At 40.3% G+C, this 25,301-nt stretch overlaps 1 protein-coding gene across 2 annotated transcripts in view; it reads right to left on the bottom strand.

The window, feature by feature from the left end:
• The window catches only part of CNTNAP5 (contactin associated protein family member 5), a 349,771-nt gene that overhangs the window by 274,718 nt on the left and 49,752 nt on the right, over nucleotides 1–25,301 (bottom strand). For both annotated transcript variants that reach the window (XM_075430021.1, XM_075430019.1), the window contains exon 2: nucleotides 1,137–1,247. In XM_075430021.1, the coding sequence (XP_075286136.1) occupies nucleotides 1,137–1,247 (111 nt within the window). The remainder of the gene's footprint in view (nucleotides 1–1,136; nucleotides 1,248–25,301) is intronic.

Below are 25,301 nucleotides of genomic sequence, written 5' to 3'. Positions count from 1 at the left end.
TGAGCTAATGAGCAGGTGTGCAGGAGCTGGGAGGGAGCATTGCCAGACAGGTAGACAAGCTGGCCAATGGAAATATTCCATACCATAAACGTCATGCTCAGTTTATGAATGTAGTTGGTCGGGGGGGCAGAAAGCTATCAGCTTTTTGGTTTTCCAAGAGACTGAACTTTTCTGGGAGTTCAGCCCTTTTCCAGAATTTTGTGAAATCTATGAAAATCCAAGGGGTCCGTGATCTCTACTCAGGAACTGGCTGCAGATCAGTCATCAGGTGGTGAGAAAAAAAAAACTGTATTGTATATGGTTTGTTTTGCATATTCATGATTATCATTGTATCATTACCTTTGTTGTCTTATTAAACTGTCTTTATCTCAAGCCACAAGTTTTCCCTTTTGTCCATTTCTCCTCCCCATCCCACTGGGGGTGATGGGAAGAGGTGAGCAAGCACCTGTCTAGTGCTTCGTTTCCAGCTGCCGGGTTAAACTACGATGGCTTCTTGTAATGAAAATCACATGTAATGTGATAATACAAGGCTTTCCTCTTTTCGAGGCTTTAGCTTGGGAATAAAATGGGAGCCAATAACCCAAATTCGCAATGTAGTGTCAAATGATGTCCTAAGATACCACCAACTTCTCTTTTATGATACCAAGTTCGATCCTAATAGTTCACTTTGTATGTGAACTCCTTATCATGGCCTCAAACATTCCTCATTGCAATTGTCTGTAAAGTTTTTTCATTCATTTGCACTATTTCTGCAGAGTCGCGTATTCACTGAATTCCATTGGCATTTTAGTATGTAGTTGTTACTAGCTTTAACAAACACCTATGTTTAGAATAAGGTCTCAAGCCTAATGACCTTCAAGCTCTAAATATTACGGGAACTCTCTTCAAAAGTAAAAAGAGCATCTGAACCTCCTTCAAGATGTTTCTACAACAGAAGTGGAGAGCTTCAAATTTCATAGACGTTTTCTACAATAAAGAAAGGAATTGCTCCTAAATAGGAGCTCTCACAGAAGCATAAATTAACAGCTCTATTCAACTTGGCTCTGAATGCACTGCATGCAAATAGCATAAAAAAATTATTCTTTGTAAATGTGATTAAAAAAGAATAGTTTAGGCATTTCACGTCACAACCTTACCATCTCGCCTGTTGAGCTTTGCAAAGCTGGAACTGTGAGTACTGAAGAGCTCAGAGGAACTGGTAATGGCTGATGAAGGCAAGGAAGATACCAATGCATCATCACAATTATCTAAAAAAAAAAAAAAAAAAGGGCAAAAAACAAAACATAGAGGTCATCACATGAGCAACAAATATGCCAACTTGTGCTGTCTTGAAGTAGTATTTTTTTCTACTTAGATAAAGACACTTGTGTTTGAATTCATGTGCAAGACTGAAATTTACCCTCCTGAATGAAAGTCTGGTGGGACAGCAGATGGATGGGAGCTGTTGTTAAGACAGCGAATACTTGAAAACATTTTCCTTTCAGAGAATGCAGTTTGATGATCTACTGTTGACTCTTTTTCCAAATGCCACTGGAAGAATGTAGTAATGCCCGGGCACACTTTAGAGGACTCTCCCAGTGTTGTGTAAAGGCTCTCTACAGAGCACGTATGTAATGGAGGAGTTACAACTTCATACTTCTATACAGAAGTGAAACACAGGGATATGCCGCCTGGCCTTTTGCAGCATGTAAAAGTGTGTCCTGTGCTTCACAGAGTCCTATGCTGCATTGTGACTAAAAGCCCTGACCAATTCCTTCATGTCTTCCCCAAGCTCTCACACATATACACAGCCTCATTAGGTTTGTTTGCTCAGAGCAGTTTACTTCGTCTTTCCCCTCTTAATTTCACATCCTCATCTGAGGACAGATGGGCTAGGCTAACACTCAAGTTGAATTTTTGAGCCAATAATGTTTCAATAAGGATGGAATTAGGTAAAGTAAGTGTGCTCATTACAATGCCGTCACATACACACTCAAGAATATAGTGCAGGGTTTCAGTAGGGAATGATAATAACAACAAAACCATCTCATTTTTAATTGAATCTCCCATGGAGCAAACATGGATCTAATTACTGGAAAAGTCCTGCAGGTTAGCAGGATCTCAGGCACCATGGTGTTCTCGCACTCACAGAGTAAATATACAATTTGTAAGGAGGCAGAAAGGGGAGCATGGAGTAATGCATTAATGATATTTCAGGGCTATAAAAGGCAAGGAATGAAAGCAAAAATTACTTTATAGTTACGACAGCAAATTTAGGACTGATCCAAAATTTGGTGATACCTTTCCCATAATGAGCCAGACTACATTATAATATTTCTCATCTCTTTCTACTGTGACTCTTTAACAACCCAGTTACTTTTGTAACTAAAATCCAGCTCTATATTAAAAAAACCAGTATAATCCATATAACTTATATCAGTGCGTCGACTAATGGACCTCCAAAAGCAAATTTAATTAGGAAATCCTTTCTGCCTCTTAGTTTACCGTCAGCAAACAGGCTGAACAAGATCTGCAAGTCAGACAAATTAAGGACAGGTATGCCACTGACGTTTTGACCATGAGGATAAATTAGCCAACAAAACAAAGTACCAAGGTCCTCCGCAGATTCTCTATCACTTACAGCCTTTGAGTCTCAAAGAGAACTTCTGACCACAAGGCAGAAAGGTCTGTGTAGTGCTGTGCCCCCTGGTAGGGCATGAGGTCAGCCCATAATTGTTCTGTCTGGACTTAAAAAAAAAAAAATCTGTAAATTAAAATGAGGCTCTTAAATTCACTGTCACTTGTGACCTGAATAGTGATGTAAACAAAGATCTCAAATGGTAAGTGCATCGTGGGTTGGGAATCTCTCAAAAGGAGGTTCAAGGTCTTAGCAACAGATCTACATGACTATTCAGCATCATTTAACACCTGAAGTTGAAAATAACTGAATGCAGAGGTTTCGATTTAAATCATGTGTAAACTACTAGTTCTCTTCAGTTCCCTGCGGTTGATTCTGGACCACGACAGAACTCAGCACATCAGCCACAAGTTGACAAGAGTCATGGTGACAATCTCTGGATTCTTGCTTTTCCCCCAAAGGTACGATTGGATATCTATGGGACCCCCAACTCTCTCAGCACAGCAGAAAGTGTAAACCACTTGAGCAATGCATTTAAGATTTTCACTGGGGTCTCTGGAGTCTCCAGCCTGGGAAGTCACAATTAGCTGTTCTAACTAGCAGATGCTTTGCCTACACTTCCACATCCTTTGCTTCCATCCCCAGACACGCTCACTTGGATCTCTGCTGTTACAGCATTAGAACACTATTTTCACACCAAATTCTGGGATCCTTACTTGGTTTTCCTCAACGAAAAAAACCCCACTACTGCCAAGGATCCTTCCTTGAACTCACATCTAACCATAAAAACATGTCATTTTAAAGATTTTGGATTTAGGACAGGATTAAATGTTTGGAGATAGTTCTGAGAATAGCAGGATCAATACAGTCCAACTTCTGACAGATAAGAGAGTAATGCCTGATTGATGTTAGAGTGCAAGCAGAAATTTCCTCCAAGTGAAGTCTGAATTGATACTCTGATGAGATGCAAGGTCATTCTTCTGCCTTTTCTTCAGTCAAAATTCACCTTTCAACACTAGAGGTTGCACTTGACAGCTAGACATGCACAGACCTACAATGCAGGACATGGCAGAGATTTACACGCCAGATGACATCTCAAAAGTAAAGTGCTTGGGATATATCAGTCAACTTGTACATGCACAATAATCTAAATCTGATGCATCCCTTGTCAGAGACACTACACGTACGAACTGCACAGATTTGAGATTGGTATCTGTAAAAATCAGCTGAAATAGGCCACCGGGTTCAAGAAGGTAGGATGTGCACATACAGTGAGGTTCTTCCCATAGGCCGTGCTTCCATGAGAAGGCAGAATTGAAAAAAAAAAAACACCAACCAAACAAACAACAACCCCCCAGAAAACCACCCAACTAATAAATCACCCAACAGACACCTCTCAAGACTACAAAACTCTCCAAGAAAGGATGTTATTATCATATTTCCTTTTGTGATAGGTGCAGAAAAGAAAAAGACGAAACATTTTGTGCAAGGTCAGAGAAGATGCATGGTAAAGCTAAACATGTAGCCAGAGTATCCTGGTTCCCACCACACAATCCCAGCACACACATTTCAAGAGACTTCATCTCCATCACTTGATCTGACAGAAACAGATCTTTACTGCAGGTGCTCCCAGGGTTCTAATTTCTCACCCTACTCCTTTTGCCTTGGCAGTATGCCTGTAAGAACAAGAACTTTGAGTCAAATGTATTATGTGTCTATTATAAACATTATTTTTAACAAAGAAAATTCCACATTACAGAATCACTTAAAATATCTGGACACTCACAAAGAGAAGCATTTACTAGCCAGATTTTTTATCCTATGTTTCCTTGCCAATCAGATAATTAGCAAAAAAAAAAAAAAAATCATGAGAGTGTCTAACCATACCTATAAGCCATTTTCTTCATGCAAATCACTTAACCATACAGATGTTGACTTGCATTTGCAAAATGGGTGCTGACCTTGACTATGCTGACTTCTGAGAAACAGGCAATCATGGATAGTATTTACAGTGTCATGTGCATTATTAGAATCTTCATCAACAATCTTGCTTCTGAAATGAAAAATATTTACCCATATCAACGTGATTTTTCTGATTTTTATTCACTTTTGATTTTTAGAAAACAATGATAAATTAAAAAACAAATGAGAAACTCACCAACTTATTACAAAGTTGTTTGGTTTATTGGTTTTGAATCCTTTCTTATAGCTTTATTTGCCCTCCAAGTAAAAACAAGGAAATGTTCTCTCCCCTTCCCCATTAATGTTGATTTTGTCCAAAGCCATTTCTTTTTAAAAGAAATATAAATGTTACCATTTCAAAAGAATCCAAGTAAGATTTAGACACTAGAACTGCTGAGCTCCTTTGAAACATGCCAGATAACTCCAGCTTTAGCTAATAGTCCATAAAATTGAGGTTGCAATAATATTAGAGACTCAGCCCAACTTTACTAGTTCTTCTAGTACATATTTTATACCAGTGTTGGTAGGTATGGCATGATCCAGTTTTTTATCTGTCTTCAAGTTTGTGATAATATTCAGTGGCAGCAACCAATATCAATTTAGATTAGTGGACACTGAAGATACTTGGAAAGCCATAAAACCCAAAAACCCATTGCGAGAACACTAGTGTTTCTTTCACCCTGTCCTATGAAGATCAGTCCCTGGAATGCAGGCAGGGTCATTACCAGCCATGACAGAGGTGTGTTAACAAACCTGTCCTGCTCCTATTTCCCTTGTCCACTTCAAGAGTCAGGGGGACAAAACACATTGATTCCCACTTGTGAAGGCCATCCAGAAAGGTCACTAACACTTCCTTAATGAAAGCTTTGATGAAGAGGACACGAGCAGTAAAAGATCACCAATCCCCAGGCTCCATAGATTTCCCATACATCAGATCTGAACTGCTTTTAGTAGCACTGTACCCTCACTGAGACAAACATGCAGAATATCTTTGACTGTGAAGCTTGCATTACTTCTACCTGGTAGTATCTTGTTAGTCAGGATCTCTTTAAGTAGTACCATACTTATGCCAATGAGCTGATATTAGCAAAAATGGAAAGTACTGGACAAGACAGAGTAAGACCATGGTCTGTGCTGCAGCTACTGTATGAGTGACCATAAATATCATGAACTAGTCATAAATACCGCAAGGCAGCAGTACCCAGAGTAGGAAGATGGGACTAGTATTGCTGAACAATGCAGCTGAAGGAAGGGTAGGGAACAGGACCCAGCATGTAAACTATTACAGAGCAAAAATTGCCTCCTCTTCATAAAATAGATAAATCGGAGTAGATGAAAAAGTAGAGAAAATTATAACCCAGAAACTTGTGTAGGCAGGTCTTACAATGGAGTCCAAAACACAAATTCAGAAGAGGATGTGACATGCCTCCTCCATCATCCAGTGGTAATAATTAAGGGAAGATAACTGTCTCCTGTAGGTGCTTTTCTTCAAATACACAGGGCCTGGCATGTCAGCCAAGAGCTCCGGGGTTAGACCTCACTCATATGTCTCTGCTGAACCAGATACAGGTTGTGCAATGAAGGCAGGAGTGCTTGTGACCAGCTGTGCAAAACCTTGCCTGTTCCACAATCCCTGAGCTTCAGAGGCAGTTTAACCAGGGCTTCACAGAATCCCACAGACCTTTTGTCCACAGCTTGGTATTTAAATGTAGATATATCCATTTCATAGTAAACATGAAGGAGATCTCAGGGTAAATCTGAGGCCTTGTAGCTTCCTCTTGGAGGCCTTGCTTGGAATTCAAAGATATTTTATTTAAGTGGGACTGCTGTTGCCAAGATATGATTTTATTCATTATTAAAATACCAGCAGAATTACAGATGGTGCTGAAGTTAAATTGTGTGCATCATTTTGATTGCAACTGTAAATTGTCTCCGTACTGGGATTTGAAGTTGAAAAGATTCACTGGTATTTATAGGCTAGATAAAATTCCTCTTCACATTACCCAGTTAATGGCATACTTTGTTTTAAAGACATAAACTGTGCATTTTGTACCATGCCTCTAACAGTGCTCAGGAGTGACAACTGATGCCTTCCACTTCATCTGTTTTTCTCCTGCCTTCTGTAGCTACAATTCTCCTTTGTAAAGTCAAGAAATAAATACTTGGATTTACTGTGGAAATTCACCTTCCATCTGCGCAGTCCAATGAGGTGTAGGTGTATGGGAGAAGGAGGAGCTTCTGAAGGGGGTGGGAAAAATACACTCAAAAGAAACAGAAAATGTAGTAACACAGAGTATGGCTACAGATTTAGAAGAGATGGATAGATTATTTCCATATCAAGAGTCCCTACACAAAGCATCTCACTGGGACTACCACATACTGCTAGGTTCTACTACCATGAATATGTTAGTAAGTGATTCTTGGAAAGACAACGAGAAAAAAAAATAGCTGTTTTTCTGTAGAGAGAAATTCCTTCTTTTTTCTTTTTCCTAGAGACTGGCTATACTTTCATGCACAGCTGTGAGCTCCATCTGTTAGCTGAAAATCATGGCATATTTTTTGAGATATAAGACACTAGAGAAAGTACTTAACAACACAACAACGTCCTTTTTTCTCTCCTCGCTATACTGCAAGTAAACATCAATAGCTCAGCTAATCATGAACTCTTCCTAAACACCTGTAAATTATGTAAGTGTTCTTTCATATGCCTGTAAACTTTGACATAAAAGTATTACTCAGTGCATTTACAGAGCATCCTTCTACGATACATTCTGCACATGTAACCCTGTCTCACAAAAAGTGGTCAAGTCTGATTTCGAATCATGCAAGAGGCTCTCAGAAAACTGAATCAACAGTGGGTCTTATTTTTTAACTGAAACAAATATATCTGCTGTGTAACTCCTACTCACAATAGTGAAGTAGGAGTCATATTTGAGGAACAGAGCAATCGCGTTGCACTTGAACTTATGAAGCCAAAATCTGAATTTCAAATAGCGATCAATGCAGCTCCAGTAAACTAATGTAGACAAGCAATACTTGTTTCAAGAGGGTCAAGGAACATCAGACAAAGCCAATTACCAATGAAAACCAGTTAAAGAAAAAAGTTCTTATGTTTAAGGAACAAATGTTCTCAGATTCTGGCTCTGTCATAGTCCATGCGATTTAGGTGAGTCGTAATGTCTGCTTCTACAAAATGAAGGTACCCTTCACTTCTTCTTATACGATACGCTTTTCATTAGATCACAGGCTTTTTTTAAGGCCAGGAATGAGCTGTTGCCAACGAACAGCAAACCTGTCACAGAAATCCATTGAATAAGAGGACAGTCTGAGATCTCAACAATTACTGAAATCATTGTTATTTCTATATGGAAAAGAAAAAAAAGAGCACATCAAAAGGATGTGGTGACTCAGCTTGTCAACATTTATATTCCAATGAACAAACCTGCAAAAGCATATCATTGTCCAAACCTGTGATTTATTGCCAGCAGGTGTAACAGCAGTTGTCAGAGGTTCTTACTACTTTCTACTCCTAATATAATGCTTCTTGTGCATATTTGCCTTTTCCTCCCACATTTGTAAGGTGCTGCTAATTTAAGAGTGCTCTGATCTTTGACCGGAGATCAGAAAGCTACGATTTTGACCCAGTGGGTAGAACAGGTTTTATAGCTGAAGTTTGCCCTTTTGGTATGTAACAGACTTCGGTGGACAGACAGTATGAACCCCTTGAATCCATGGCAGGGCAGTTTATCCAGAGATTGCCTTTCTGTATAGGAAAATGCAGGGGAGTGGTTTTATCAGCACAGGCCAGATTATGCTACATTATGAAAGACACAATCACAAAGACCCTTCGCTATGGCCACACAGCGTCACAACCATCCTTTATATACAGGCCTACATAAGACTTATTACTTGCGCATTTTAAACAAAGTAGTTGATATATTCCAAAGGTCAAGACTGTTTTTTACAGTTTCAGAAGTTTTAGGAGCACCCATAAAACCAGAAACTTGATGTCCTTCAAAAGCATCAGATTTTGCTACAAGCATGCCCTTTTCACCACAGGGCATCACTGAAGGAGGAGTTCCGGACTCCACCAATTAAACAAAAGATTCCAAAAAAACAGAACAGCATTTGCTTTAAAATATGTAATACATACAATTAAAAAGGAAAAAAACTATTAATGTACATGCAGTCATCAGTAAGGCTGCCAGGCTCATTATTAGAAGAAAAACACAAGAACGATCAGAGGCAGCTGGACTGAGTTCAGCATAGGCATTCAAAAACATAAAATTAAAATGCAGAGGGGGTAAGCCAGATTTTCTGCTGATGTAACTCAGCATTAAGATTGTTCAGGAATTCATTGGTGAAGCAGTTTTTTCAAGTTGTCTAAATACAGTTTTTTAAATGGGAACATAAATACCTGTTTCAATGAGAATAAGGCTTATTGAAAAAAATAGGAGAGAAATAAAGAAAAGCTTTCTGTACAACAGCAGCAGCGACTGGTTATATGCTGACTGGAACATGAAATCCAATTCAGGAAACGTTAAGTGCTTTATAAAATCATAGAATGGTTTGGGTTGGAAGGGACCTTAGAGATTATCTAGTTCCAACCCCCCTGCCATGAGCAGGGACATCTTCCACTAGAACAGGCTGCTCAGAGCTCCATCCAACCTGGCCTTGGACACTTCCAAGGAGGGGGCAGCCACAGCTTCTCTGGGCAACCTGTTCCAGTGTTTCACCACCCTCATGGTGAAGAATTTCTTCCTAATATCCAATCTAAATCTGCCCTCTGAGTTTACAGCCATTCCCCCTTGTCCTATCACTACACACCCTTGTGAAAAGTCCCTCTCCATCCTTCCTTTATTTGCAGGGGTCGGGGGAGTTGACCATCTCAGATAACTAAAATCATTGGAGAAAAAGAAATCCATCTTCTAGTCCAATTTAGAAATCAAATAGCTTCAGCAATCTAAGTAGGGCCATGCCATCTTCTACCACCTGATAATCATCCCAATGAAACAGAAATATAAGTCTGACTACTTCTCCAAAATGAATGAGTCTTTCATACAGATTGATATCTATACTATTCCCCACATCTTTAATGACTTTCAAATTTAGCAGGCTTACAGCAGCACTGCTGCAAACTTCAGTGGCGGATCTCAAAACCAACTGCTTATCACCACCACACCTGCAATGACAGACACACAAGCTCAGACTCTTAAGTGAGGACTCCTATTACCTTACTCAGCCTTTGAAGGGTCACACTTGACCTGATTTCTATAAGTTCGGAAATGAATGTGAAAAGGGAAGATAAGGGAGAATTAGCCCTTTATAAGTCCTTGTCTCCTTCTGCTTCCCCAGCACAGTACTATTATTTATAACACTCTCAGTTTCTTTGCAGTGCTACAGTTTCCCTCCACCCTGGAGCAAGAACCATGAGTATCTGCATAGACGTAATGCCCCATTCCCATTCTCTCTCTCTTTAACCTAACCACCACTTCAGAAGGGCAATGAAGTCTAGCAACTTCCTTGAAGTGAGGAACTTGATCAGGACTCAGCTTTCTCATTCTCGAGCAAGATTTTTCTGCTCTGGTTTTCCTATGGACCTCTATGGAAAAGGGCTCATTTATACAGGCAGTCATTGCAAAGACTTTCAGACAATACCATATCTTTGTCTGGTAAGGTTATTTTGTGCACATCTAAATTTACAACTGCTATCTCTAAGCAGACAACAGAAGCGGCTAGAAAGGTGTGGAATGCTGATGAATTGCACAGGCATACCCAAGTAACTATGCACAGCAATTTAAAAGCCATCAATAACCAAAAGGTTGTCACTTGAATTTTCAAATCAATCATGGTCAAAGGAATTCAATTTTTATTTTTCTTTCGAATCTCTGGTGAACTCGTGGATAAAACTGATTAAAGGGAACAAATACGCAGCACGGAGTTTGCAAAATATTTTCTTTTTGGAAGAAAAGCCCTTCGAATCATGTAACATGCAGAATGGCACACTGAAAAGCAATTATAACACTGAGAACTTCAGTGCATCCCATAAGGCTGAAAGAATGTTCAATTTACAGGCTGTGAGCAAGGATTAACAGAGATGAAGGTAGTAGTAAGTGCCTATGTAGCACTGCATTTAAATGTAATGTCATTTCAAGGGATGATAAGAAATCATTTCATGTCTCAATAACCTCCAACAAAAATGCCTTATTTAGCCCCAAAACACCTATTTTTAAGATTCTTCAATGCAAGTTAATGGTTTAGATAAGGGACTGGCTTGAATTCCCATTCTCAAGCAAGGTGAATGCAGCTTTGATGTCATTTTAAAGATGAAAATGTCTACCAGGCATTTCCTAGGGCAGCATGTTCTCTCTTCATGAGTCACAGTGGCATTTTTAGTGTCACAGGAGAACAGAAACCTATAGATCTGTTACACCAAACATGTTGTCAAATAAGCAAGAGAGTTTATACAGAAAGTTTTTTTTTTCTCTCTCTAATTAACCACCATTATTTTGGGAATAGGTATTGAGATCCTCATGCTATAGCTTCTGCTACAATCTGATGCTGCTTCAGACTCCAGTTCCATGCTCTGAACAAGATCCGTGGCACTAAATGATCATGGTCCTCAGCATTCCCATCACTTCAGTTCTGGCCCGTGACTTCAACATCTTCGTCACTGGATTTTCTTGTAAGTGGAAGGTATTTCCTGACCTTCTGAAAAACTTCCACCACCCACTGACATTAAAGAAGTATACAAGAAGATGTTAGCAAACGGGAGGACGGAGGACTCCCCAGCAAGCAGTCAGAAGACTGGGGCACACCATTAGGCTGAAAGCATCATCATCTTTCCCAGTGATGCCCTATCCATCACTCTCAAATACAGTCCCAGAGCAGTTAGGAAAGATGAGTTTGTGGTCTGGATACCCAACTGGTAAAGATATTTTTAATTACCGGTTCAGTCACAGATCCAGTCAGGATTTGACCCTTGCTGAGCTCAGCTTTTCAAACTCATTATTTCCCACCCTCGTTAGTTAGGACAGCAACAGTTTGAGGAAGAGAAGTTTCTCAGTCACGCAGAAACCAAGGGCCACTCGAGGCTACAGCAGACAAGCCAAGGACCGTGGGTGAAAACACAGAGCTACCCAGGACCCACAGAAACTACTAAAAACTGAACTTTATTTACATGCACAGACAGTGCTCTTCTCAGTCCATACTGAGAAGGAATGATTTAGAGATGCTTTAGAGAACAGATACGCCACAAAAGATCCAATATAAATACGTAATACTTATATTATCTATTAATAATGGATTCATCATACATGTTTCCTTCATCCACATTAATGATGCTGTTTAATTCAGTACCCAGGAAAATTCGTATGACCTAGGAATGCCTTAGACAATCCCAAAGAACGAGGTTTTTTTCCTTAGCGGAAATCTTAGAAGCCAGCTAGAGTGGTGGTGTCAAGGCCACTTTTGTTACACCTGGTTAGCAGCTGCCTTCCCAGTCCTGTTCAAAATCAGCTACAAGTTTTACATGCAAAGATATAAACTTGATACAAACATCTCTGCTAATTATCATGGTAATTTGAACCCATGTAATGTTTCCTGCATCAAAGATTCTCAAAGACACAGATGGCCCGTAGCTCTCCTGGATTTAACACAGAATAGAGGAGGACTGGAAGGCGGGGGACAAAACTCTCATAACCTACACAAGTACAGTACCATCGAAAAAGAAGGGCAAAGGATGTAACCAGGATGTAGCAGGACTACTCCCGCTAGCATTTTGCAAAATTTGTTCTGCAACAAGCTCACAAACACAATTAAGAGGTAAAATACACTAGTGATTGCAGTACAGTATTTCTCTCATATAGAATTAAATAAAACCACACATTCCTCATTTTAAAAAACACCATGAAAAGTCAAGCAGCTACAAAAAAAAAAAAAAACAAAAACGGAAACTTCAACAAGAAGGCAATCTCAATTTGAAGTATTGATTAATGTATAACTTTAAAAGATGGCAGAACTTCAGCAGTCAGCTACCTTTTATTTTGTCTAAAGAGGCCATTTTTCACCCAGCAAGGAAAAGGTTCACCTTCTGTCAGTAGTCCTCCTTCTGATGAATTTTGCATGTGGAAAACTAAAAGTCTCAATTCAAAAAACCCCAGAAAACCCTATGTTCCACTATCCCCATCAAAAACAGTATACAAAACAGAGCGATCTTTGCAAAGTTACTGTAAGGAGCCTTTGTAGATACAACTGTCATACGTAGAACAATTTGGGTAATAATTTGATAACTTTATTTTCAGATACGACAAACAGAAAACTCCCCCAGACTCCCTAATTGCTTGTCACTTTGTTTAGACAGATCCTACTCCTTCAACACTGAATGACTAGTTCATATGCTTTCACATATAATTATGGCTCAATCCAGGCATGCTTCCTTGAAAACAAAGAAACTGTATATATGAGGGTAATAATCTTTTTAAACACAGAGGAGAGCTCAGCTGTGTATTTTCTTACTCTTTCAAGCCAAATCCAAACCCTGTTTAGATTTCCATTGGTTCCCATCCCATTTTAATACACAAACTCCCACAGGCTTTCTCTCTTCAACAAAGCAATTAATAAAGTGTGGCTCAAGCCATTAAAGGTTTATTTTATGCCCCTCTAAATCCCTTGAGATAAATAGGAATTGATGTTTATTCTGAGTCTTTTGAAATCTGAATAATTTCTGCAAAGTCCTGCAGCACTGAAACTAAATCTAATTACCTGCAAGTGTTTGCAAGCATAAGCATACATTCAAACTCACTTCTCTATGTGGCAAGCTCTTTAAAGATCAAAGAGTTATATCCAGACTTGAGGCTTGTTGTTTGAAAATGCACGTTAACATTTAATGGTGTCACACACCAAAGCCCTGCACATTGCTTTGAAAACATACCCTTCGATGATGGAAGTAGCTTTCCTCACTACTAGCACTAATCAAAGAGATCAGGAACATATCTTCAGTAGATCCATAGCCAAGGCCTCCAACCCCAAGAAATGCAAAGCCCCGTTGTCTCACAAGCGGTTATTTCCAGCATCCTAACTCAGTACATTAGCACAACGAAAAGGTGCGAGATGTGTTCCCTTCAATTTTGCTCTAGAGGAGTTAGCCACCAGCTCTGACTCCTTTTCTTGCCATTGAACAGAACCACTCCCAAAACTCAGAATTGCAGGAGAGTTGAGGTTAGGAGGGACCCCCAGAGGTGATCTTGTCCAGACCCCGGCTCAAGCAGGGTCCCCTAGGACAGACTACCCAGGACCTTGTCCAGACTCCTGTTGGCACTTGTAAGGCTTTTCCCTAACCGTCAGGGTCAGAGAAGCAAGGTGCACTTTGTAGGTTCATCAAATCTTTCCTATCTTACAATAGAACATGGCATTCAGGAATAAAGAAACTCTGGGGTGTATTAAGAGGAGTGTGACCAGAAGGTCGAGGGAGGTTCTCCTCCCCCTCTACTCTGCCCTAGTGAGGTCCCATCTGGACCAGTGTCCAGTTCTGGGATCCTCGGTTCAAGAAAGATGAGGAACTATTGGAGAGAGTCCAGAGGAGGGCTACGAGTGTCGTGAGGGGACTGGAGCATCTCTCCTACGTGGAAACACTAGGGGAGCTGGGTTTCTTTAGCCTGAAAAAGAAAAGGCTGAGAGGGGACCTAATAAATGCTTATAAATATCTGAAGGGTGGGTGTCAGGAGGACGGGGCCAGACTCTTTTCAGTGGTGCCCAGTGACAGGACAAGGGGCAACAGGCACAAACTGAAGCACAGGAAGTTTCGTCTGAACATGAGGAAGAACTTCTTCCCTCTGAGGGTGACGGAGCCCTGGAACAGGCTGCCCAGGGAGGTTGTGGAGTCTCCTTCTCTGGAGATATTCAAGACCTACCTGGACAAGGTCCTGTGCAGCCTGCTGTAGGTGACCCTGCTTCGGCAGGGGGCTTGGACTAGATGACCCACAGAGGTCCCTTCCAACCCCCACCATTCTGTGATTCTGTGAAATAGTAAGGCACACATCAAGATGACTAACATTTTTGCATGTCTTTCAAAACATCTATCCAAACCCTGCCTGGACACCGTCCTGTGCAGCCTGCTCTAGGTGACCCTGCTTTAGCAGGGGGGTTAGACTACATGATCTCCAGATGTCCCTTCCAACCCCTACCATTCTGTGAATCTTCTGGCATCCTGATGGGCTGCAGCCTTGAGAAACTCTGTGAAAAGCCACCTTCCGTGTCCTACTAAGCTGAATGGAAGTGGGAAAGCTTCAGATACATTAATTCTCCAGGAAACAATTTTAATGTGATAACATCTCAAAATTTTTGTTTATGTGATAATGCAGAGCATTAGACTAAAGAGATGATGAGATGGAATTTGTCCTGTGTCTTTGAGGAAGGGTTAAGAAGGGTAGATCATTTTTTTCTCTTCATTTGTACTCTTTTTTCAAGAAAATACAAAAACAAATAAGAAATCAGTTACAAATCAGCCTGCTATGTATTTGCTTATATTTAGGTGTTTATTTGGGTAGCTTTGTTCATCGAAGATATATATAAAATACAGAAAGATTCAGGAATATGCCTGAATAATGGGGGGTGAGTGCTGGGGGTGTTTTTAAACTCAGAGACTTTCAAAATTGTGAAAAAAAAAAAAAAGAGAAGAAAAATGTAAGTTAATTCTAAGGCATATTTCTCTGCTACCCTCATTTTTAACTGTATAAATCCTATGTTACACAAAAGATGCTGAAGTTGGACCACATATAATTAGAGACCATACAAGGTATCACACTCTCTTTTGCTACTTCTCAGATTGCTCCTTTCACCTGGATTGGTAATAAAGAGAATAAAAAAAGGAAAGCGGTAAAGTCCCTCACAGCAAACCCATGAAGCTTCAGAATGACCTGAGCAGTCCCTGTCACACACTCATCCCTGGAAGGTTAAGTGGATTTTGATGAAGCCATCAACTTCCATCAGCCACAAAGAGCTTGAGCCAATGCCAAATGAGGTTACAGGGATTTTTTTTTTTTCTCTTCTATTAGGTCCCATCGGCTCTGAATAAAACCTGGTGGGCTCAAGTGTGCCTACTAATCGTAAAGGAAATTAGAATCCCAGTAAATCATTCCAACTATGGACACTCAAAATCAGAACTACAAAGAGAAATTACATGATCCCTTGCATATCACTATAGGAACCACTGAATTCATGCCAAAACTGTGAAAATGTTGTCCCAGAACTCAGGGAAACCACCTCAAGCAATGTGAACCAGCACCTAGTACACCAGATTATTTCCTGTCCCCTTGAATTCAAAAGCAGTAATTCCTCATGAATCCAAGTGACTTTTTACATACTCACATCAAACCCCCTAAACAGCCTCTCTCATACTCAAAATAATCTACTTTTCACAAAACGGTTTCAAAAGTTCATGTGTGTTGGTATAAAGCAAAGGCCATGACACTAGATCTTTTATGAATAAAAAGTATCAAGTGAGAAAGGTTTATACGGCTATATATATATATATATATAAAATCTTATTTTTAAAATAAAGCTAGGCCAGTTTGCTAATCACATTCATAGCACAGTGACAGACAAGCTGTTGCTGCACAGAATTTCACATTGAACCATGCTTTAAACATTGATCATCAACATGATGCTTCTTAGCAGTTTAGTTATTAACTGGAGGATGTCCATAGCATTTCATCATTGCCTTGGCTAATGCTTAGATATGAGAGTCATGTTATTTCATTTTTATTTCTCATCTGCACAAGTGTTTTCAGAACAAGTCCATGTTCCTGTGACATTCACAGATACTCTCTGCAGACAGTTGTTCTGGCAGGGCTACGCACAGTAACGTCTGTGGGCAGCACATATGAAATCATGCCAAGCCTAGTTAAATGAACTGAAGCAAGTCCCAACCTGCTTGTCATCCAAGTAACACACAGCAGTCCTAACTGCTGCAGGGACCATGCAGGGTAGGAAAAGCACACAGCAAGAGACCATACAACATAAAGCACGCCTTCCTCTGGCAGGGCATGTTACTTCACCTCCGCTTTGCAAACATGGAAATGAGACAGGAGACAAGGTCACACAGAAATCCTTTGGGATGAGGGGGGAACTGAACCGCCCCCCCCGAAGCCTCCCAACACTGACCAGCTCGGCTCCCATTACTCCTGTTTTTTTCTTCTCACAGAACCACAATAACAAGTCATTTCAAAGTCATCAAATGCATGAAAAGTTCTAGAATTGAGTCTGGGAAAAGGATGGGGAAAGGAAACGAAAAAATTAAGAATACAGGCATTAGGAGAGTTGAATAGGACAAATGCAATGAGCAGAAGACAAGTCAGAATAGTGATCACCTTCCACTTAAAAGAGTCCACATCTGTTAGTATAGCATTTGAATGAAGCAAACTGGAGTACTATGAGGATGGTAAAGCAGAAGCTAATTTAGGTACATGTCTGGAGCTGAGGTTGATTAGGTCATTCACAGCCTGAAGCTTTCTGGCCATAATAAAGCCTATTCCAAACCATCCCTGCTGTGTCTCACTTCTGTTTATTTGACTAGTTGTGTTCAAGGTCCAAATTTGGCAGAGCCTCTGTTCCCCTCAATGTGCATTTCATTTCCAACCATCTGCTGAAGACTCAGAGCCTCCTCTCTGAAATTTGAAAGATTTAATGACAATTAGCTTGAAAATACTCTTTTTAATTTTATTAACAGATTGTAGAATCAAGAAAATTCACAGGGGGAAAACATATTAAATAGCACTGCCTTTCCCCATCACTAGACATGCCTACCAAGCAGGACATATAAGGCTTATATGGGCAGCTCCAAAGCACTTTGTATTCAGAGCTACGACATTAATCCTGTAAGAATCATCATGACGCCCAACTTGTGCTACCATACAGCTCTACTGACTCAAATAAGACCTTGTGGAGATGCACTAAGTCGTATGCAAGTCACTCAACAGAATCTTGTTGTTTGGTGTCAAACCCCCTACCACTGGCCCAATCTGCCAGCTCCCTGCCCCCTTTCCAAATATCAAATTCAAAATACTAGAGGAAAGTATATTCTCACAACGCTGGTCTAAGAAGTTCAAGATGAATAAGACTTCACCTGGAAAGTTTCATCATTGCACAATCGATGTATAATAAGGGACAACTTCCACACTTTGAATAATTTTTTCTTTTTAAAAGACAAAGCCACTCATTAAATTTCCCAGTTTCAAAATATCCATAAATTCATGACATTTCCATACAAGTCAAAGGCGTTTTGCTTTCATTTCTTGGAAACAGCATTTTTTCTTAATACACGTTGTCACTGAACACATTCTTTCTCAGCTGCATAGTAATTCATGTCACTGGCAACCTTTTGAAACTTGACTCATACTGTTAATGTAGTAAAACAAGGCAGACATGTAATTATGTCCTGAAAATAAAATCTTTTGTAAGTTTTAACAGCATCTCAGATGTCAATTAGATTAGTTCCACCTGTCAAAACCACAGGTGGTCAGATGTGTCTCAAGAATGCCTATCTCCTTGAGAGTTTGTGTCCGAGTACTTACATTTTTTCCAAAGGAGAAATTACCTTTTTTGGTACATCACAAAGACAAACCATTTTAATTTTTCCAATTAGAGGAGGCATCAGGTCTTTCCCTCTGTGAGCTTGTACCCAACTCTGCCTTATGGACTCGAGAGAGAGGTATAGCTCCAGTCTGTGGCCAGATTTATTTATGACTCAGTTCTGAGCGTACACCCAAGCCACTAGTTCTGCACAGGACGATCCAGACCAGTGCAACTCAAGTCTGCTCTCAAAAACAGTTTCTCCATAAAAATCACGCAGGCCAGGACTCCTGAGCTAGAGTTGGAGGAGAGGCAGCACTTAAGGAAACTTGGTATACAAAACCACTCTAGAGTACTTCGGGAGGTCTGTTTACTTTCCAGCCCTCTGAATTATGTCATCTGGAAACATTTAGTTTCAATGGGTCAAGGACAGAAGTCAAAAGATGAGTTACCTGTGTTCAAACAACGTACATTTTTTCAGGAACAAGACACGAAGACTTGCACACACCCCTGCTTCCCACAAGAAAACATTTGTGCACTGTCCCTTACTGAAAGCACAACTTTATTAGTTTTGGAAGCACAGAGGGAAGAGGTTGGATTTTGGAGCTAGTGGAAAAGTAATAGCTAATAAGCCAAGCAACTGCAGCGTGAAAATATGACAGCTGCAAAATTAGCTTCTGTATTTCCATGCCAGCCAGAGTGTGCTTACTCATTCATAATTAAGCTTTTCACACCTTACATAGTCCAAACGAATTCTTGGCAACTCTTACTATCATAACACTTCTCTTATTAGCAGAGACCTCAGTAAAGAAAAATGCCTTTTGATCACACAAGTAGGGACAAGGTCTCCGAGTCCTGCTTTCATAATTTATAATAATTTTTTAACCAATAATAAACAGTTTTGGATTTAACTTCTTCCTTCAACTAAGTAGCATCCCATAGCTCGACAAGTACCCCATAAAATACAGGTATTTTGGATAAGTGGAAAAGTTTCATAATTTTAGAACTGGTTTTATTTTGAAAACTAGTTCATTTCCAATCTTGCGAATCAGTCACTCTTTCGCAACAAATTCTGTAATTTTTTTATATGCAACCTCAGTATCATTCAGTTTAGAAAAAAATCAAAATATTGTTACACCTTCCTATCAACTTAGCATGTGCAATAAGCTGTACTTATCTCTCTACAATTCAACAAACTGGGTACTGAGAAAACTCCGATCAACAACCAAGATGGAAAAAGCATTGCAGTAAACTAGAAGTATCCAACACGCTTTCTAACAAATTGCAACATATCTTTCTGCATTTTGCTCCTTGGGGAAGAGACCTGAATATGTATGTATTTAAATCCCATGGATATTCTAGAAGGAATTTCCACTTGAGGAACATATTTTAAACAAATACTTCCATAGAAAAATATTTTTTAAATTTCTCCTTTTAATAACTTACACTGGAAATCTGATTTTTTTTCCACAGAGCTCTGTATCGGACCTGCCATTTACATGTCTGATGAAGTAAAGGTTACATTGCTCATTTCATCATCTGACTTAAACAAACTACAGACTGAAATCTATTTTTAGCTCAGACCTGGAACAACTAAGGCACTCCACAAAACCAAGTTTGGTTTTTAAGCGTGACGTTTTTCTTTTTGTGAAACTTAGCAAGCAATAGTATTTGCATTGTTCTCACAAGTTCTCCAGGACTGGACCATGTTTAATGCTTACTAATTTCTTATTACTTCTCTCTTGTACTTGAAGATGTTTGTTTCTGTTCTTGATGGCTATTAACATTGACAGTCAACAGTCTTCATCCCTTCTTTGCACTAAGCCACAGCTCCCATCAACATCTGGGGCCCAAAGATTGTTTACGTCGCGTTACTCTTTATGGTCCAGCCACAGCTTAGCACGCTCTCTGGTGAGAGACGACAGCCTGCAGAGTCGGTCCTACCCAAGCCCTCCTTCCGAAGGATCGGCGAACAGCTGGCTGCACAGTGAAAGCTTCTCAGACAAGCCGAAGGCTCCCCAGGCCTGAACAAAGCTCCGCCACTCCTGCTTTGGGCTCATCTCTTCCTTCGTTTTGGAAAGCAGCAGTGGAAGCATCTTGCACGGTGCTGTACACCAAGGCACCTTTGCTGCCCACCTTTGCTGCCACAGAGAATCAGATACCAGTGAAGGAGATGTCCACGACGTAGCCACTTATGGGACCTCCGGATGTGCCTCTGCAATGTGACACTGCAGTGCAGTGTTAACCTCCGAGACAGCGCTGAGACCTCTCCCTCCGCAACAACATGCTCCAAGCCTCTGCTCATTTGTTGTTTCACTCCTTGGTTTTTGCTAAACTTGCTGGAAAATGGACCATCACATAACATCCCAAGGAAGTTTGCCTTTAAGCTATTCCGTCTCGATTTTGCAGATGGTTTCATTAACATGCAAAGAAAGACAATCACAGGTCTCAGATCTGCTGAACTAGATGCACCAAATGCTGTCACTGACTTCTTCCACCAAGGCACTTCACTGCAGGCGTCATTTCATTACCAATTCAAACGACAAGAAATACAAATCCCAGAGGATTCATTTATACTTGGGATTAGTCCCAGCAGGCTATTACTTGTGAGTGGTATGGAAAGAAACTCCCAGTTATACATCTCACACTGTCTCACTCCGTATCTAGATCTATATGTTTCTGGGGCCTGAAGGGACAGTCACATCACCTTGTTTAACCTCCAGCACAACTCAGGCTTTACAACTGGCCATACTCATTCTTACACCAAACACAGCAGACTGTTGTCAGCTGAAGTGCTAGAAAACTTCTTTGAGGTGTGGCAGTTTTGGGGATGTAGTTGTTGGTTTGTTTTTTTCGGCGGGGGGGGGGGGGAAGGTGGGTGTTTAAATGAGTACAAGTGCTTTTTTAAGGAGAAGAGCAATTTACAAAAAAAGATAGAAGAAATAACTTATAGTAATTTTTTCTAAATGCATGAGGAACATTTTTTTTGTTGATGTACAATTTTGTGCTTCCTTCCTGCACTGTGAATTGCTGTAATCCAACCATTATTTTCCTCTCTGCACATTTGCAGGGTCAGCACTGACTATATCCAGCTCCCCAAAGGCAATTCTGAAAATGTTCCTTCCTGCAGTTTTCCTGCATAAGAACCCTAACAAAGGTGTTATTTAAAGCTCTATCCAAGCCTCTGAAGAGCATTGCTATGTAAATGAGCAAAAGTAAAGCCGTGTTGACAAGATGACAAGGGAAGGAGGGGGGAACCAACAGAGGCTTCTGTGCATGATTCAGCCCTTTACATTTTTCACTGGAAGAGCAAATGCACATCCCTATGAACTTCATTACACCTCTTTGATATCATCCATATCGGTCAAGATCTCCAAACACTGAGAATCCTATGTCACATTGCGCACTCTGGACTACCGCTGATAAACAACCAGGAAAAGGGGACCTGAAGAGACAGACTAAGTTAAAGATTTTTCATAGTAAAATTAAGCTGATGCTGTATTTGGTTGCTATTTTAGGGCGCGGAAAAAAATAAAAACAAACAACCTTGGTGCTGACACCACACAAAGCTGAAACGACCAGTAAGCTGCATCAGTTCTCCCCTACCAAAGCCAGAAAGGTTTTTTCCTGAATATCATGCAACTCTGGAATGAAGAGGTCTAGAACCAGGTGTGGAGAGTGGTGCTATCCACCAGCATCAACAGAAGACAAGAGGGAAACACAATATGAAATGGACTCCAGTTGAAGTTCGGTTTTGGTTGGGGTTTTTTTTGGTTTTTTTTATGAAAAGATGAATGACTTCTGACTTGAGTCCTACCCGTGGAGCTCTGAGACTCCCTACTTTGACTGCACCATACCAGAGTAGTACTTTTTCAGACTCTTCTCACATTATTAACCCACAGAGCATTTGTTCTCTCCAAGTCTCACAGATCAGAGAACAGGCAGTAAAAGTGTGAGAAACAGCTGTCTACAAAGCAACCTGCTTCCTTCAGAAAAAATTCCACAGGGCATACAACAGACCAGAGCACTGCAGATGTGGAGCCCAGTGAGGAGGGGAAGTTAAGCAACGGTCTGTCAGCACACCATGGACAGGACTGAATCTGCAGAATTTTATGGCCAACAAAATGATCAGATGACTGCACTAGAAGTAGAACAACAGTTAGATTATTTTCCCACCCAAAGATTTTAATCAATTAAAAAGAAAAAAAATGACGTGCCAACAGAAACAAGAAAAACCCCCACATTTTAGAATATTTCAAACAACTGAAAAGTCTGCTTTTCCCTTTGATTCAGTGTCATCAAGTTGCAAACACCTATTCACCTGACAAAACCAGTGACTACAAACATAACCAACAAACACTCTAGGCCATTAAGCTTTCCTCTTTCTTTCTTCTTGACTATTACAATAAAAATGCAATGCTTACTCACACTGAAATAGCAAGATGTAGAAGGCAACAAATTTTTAGTTTGAGTACCTTTCACAGAGAACTGAAATTACTTAAATAAAAAGGGAAAAAAGCACAGCCCAGGGGCAAATTACTAATTAGACACATCCTCCACTTTATTGTCTGTTTTCCAAAATGCAACTCTTCATCGTCACGTTTTCTCTCAATTTACCTAACTTCTGGATTTCTGAACTCACACAAATGCAACCATCCACTTTCTCCCAGCACAAAATCAATCACCCATCGCTCCCAGCAAATGGCACCTAGCCCCAAGTGCTCTGCAAGCGCTGTAAAGCTGCCTGTAGCAGCCATGCAAGTTTATACCTCTGATTTTAAATGAAAAACAGGTTTAAAGAGGTTTAACAACATCACATCACCTATTTCCACCATCACCCTCCCCTGCCAAGAATCCATTATTAATTGCTCCGATTTTTCAGCTATTGGGTCTTAAAGACGAGTGCCACACAGGGACTTAAACAAGAAATGTTGCAAAAATTGCTCCTGCAGAAACCTAACAAAAACCAGTACAGAGGTCAAGATGTTATGTGGGGTAAATTAAGATAGAAGACAGAAGTCCTAGAAGACTCTTCCCTGTACAGCTACAGCCACAATTCTATATGTTACTGTACTACCATCAATAAACTCTTAAGGGTAATTTTATAGCAGTGCCTTCCCTTTCAGCCAACACAGTTCAACACAGCTTAGCACAGGGAAGCAAGTAACTTAATTTGCTTTATCAGTTTGTATTTTAATGTTGCACATTGAACTTAAGGACTTCTATGCTACAACTAGAAAGTTACAACAGTCCAAAAAGAATTTTCAGAAGCAATAACTTACTGCATGCTCAGCCAAAGTATGTATAGATTTCTTTTTGTTTGGTTGGGTTTCTTCTACGTTTTCAAATATTAATAAGAATTCTGCGTGCTTGAGGGAAAAGAATAACAACATTCCTTCCCAAAGGTAGTTTGTAGTAGGAGGTTACCTACATACAACTTAATCAAAGCCAAGTGTTTTTTGTAACAGAAATATTATCTAGAAGTCGGTGTGAAAGAAGTACGAATGGAAACGTGTGTGAATCATTAGAAACCAGCACAAAGGGAAAGAGAAAAAGCCTTCACTGATAATGAAGGATCCTGTTCCAAGGACACTGGTTCTAACAGCAACATGGGCAAATATATTGCTTATGGCACAACCACAGAGCTGGACTTCTGAGACCACAGCATGATGGCCCTTCAGCAGAAGACCCTGTATCCTCCCGGCAGGAGGATGGCAAAAAGGTTGTAGCATATGATGTATGCCCATCTTTTTCTTGGTAACCAAAAGGAGGCCAGAGCTCCTCCATATTCAAAATCAGGAAAAACACAGACAATAGTCAGCAACCCAGATGACGATTTATGGAAGCTATAGGCAGCAAGGTCCTGAGGCAAAGAACCACCCTGCAAGAGCTGATGACTCCTAAAGATCATGAAGGACCTCTGCAGAAACTAGTCACCACTATCAAGAGGTACCTCTCAGACATGATGAGGAGTTGTCAGCTGATGCCCCTTACTCTCTGCAGCCAGTACACTTGGATGCCCTCATCCAGATGCTCACGAGTACACAGATGTGAGATAACTAAATCTATGAGTGCAAAAGTACGAGCACTTAAAATCAACTTGCTTAAACATTTTGTAAGTTATCACCTTCACCTTTCCTAAGATCTCACTTTGATTTTTATTACACTATTTTCCCTACATGTTCACGGCTCAAAAAGATTTATTGGAAACCCTCTAGGTGCCAGGGAGAACAATTAGCTCTCAGGGGAAGAGGCAGGAGAATCTCAAGGCCCTGTATCTTCCCGGAGGACAGGCATATATTAGGAACAGATACCAGCTGAGTAAAGGAGAGGATTTCCCCATGCAGAAATCAGTTCTGTTCCTAAAATAAGCCTCAACTGAAGGCAAATAAGACCCAGTTTCGTGCTCTTTGTGGTAGTGTCTCAAAACCAGACATCCCTAATTGCTACTTCATTGTGATTATCAGTCCATGCAGGGATGATGCATAGCATACAGCAAAACACAGCACAGCCCTGCCTACACAGAGCACATCATACTTTGAGTACAATGAGAAAAATTGGTAATAATTATAGAAGAGATGTCAGGCCCACTTTTATTGATATTTACATTTGGGTAGGCTCAGGGAAAGCAGTGCCTCAGGGAATATGAACAAAACACAGGTCATTCAGCTTAATCCCAAGAGTGTTTCAAGCAATGCTGGAAATATATAGCTATATAGATGCTACTATCAGGAAACGATGGAGTTGTTGAAGTCCCAACGAATACACCTCGAGAGAAAAATACACTTTTTTTTCCCACCATCCAAGCTTCTTTCAGTTCCTTGAGGCTGAGCGAGCATGTCTGGCTGAAGGATGTGATTCATGTGCAGGGACAAGCTCACTAGACAGAAGTTCTGAGAAAAAGCCATGGGTGAGTAACTAGCATATGCTAACACACATGGTAACTCAGCAAAATGTGTCTTACTGTCTTCAGTCTTACTATTGAGCTCACCGTGACAAGGCGAGCTTTGACTACAAGCTTTACTGGTTGTAATCAGATTCATATATCCTGGAGTGCCTTGCTGACCTGGCTCTCAAGAGATGCCTCAGAAAGCAGGTATTTGCCCTTCATTGCCCTACAACTAAGCCTATCAAAATCTACATCTTTACTAAG

Source organism: Opisthocomus hoazin, chromosome 9 (assembly GCF_030867145.1).
Source record: "Opisthocomus hoazin isolate bOpiHoa1 chromosome 9, bOpiHoa1.hap1, whole genome shotgun sequence".
NCBI classification, from domain to species: domain Eukaryota; kingdom Metazoa; phylum Chordata; class Aves; order Opisthocomiformes; family Opisthocomidae; genus Opisthocomus; species Opisthocomus hoazin.
Note: the sequence above shows the minus strand (reverse complement) of the source record. Positions and strands in the feature narration are given on the sequence as shown.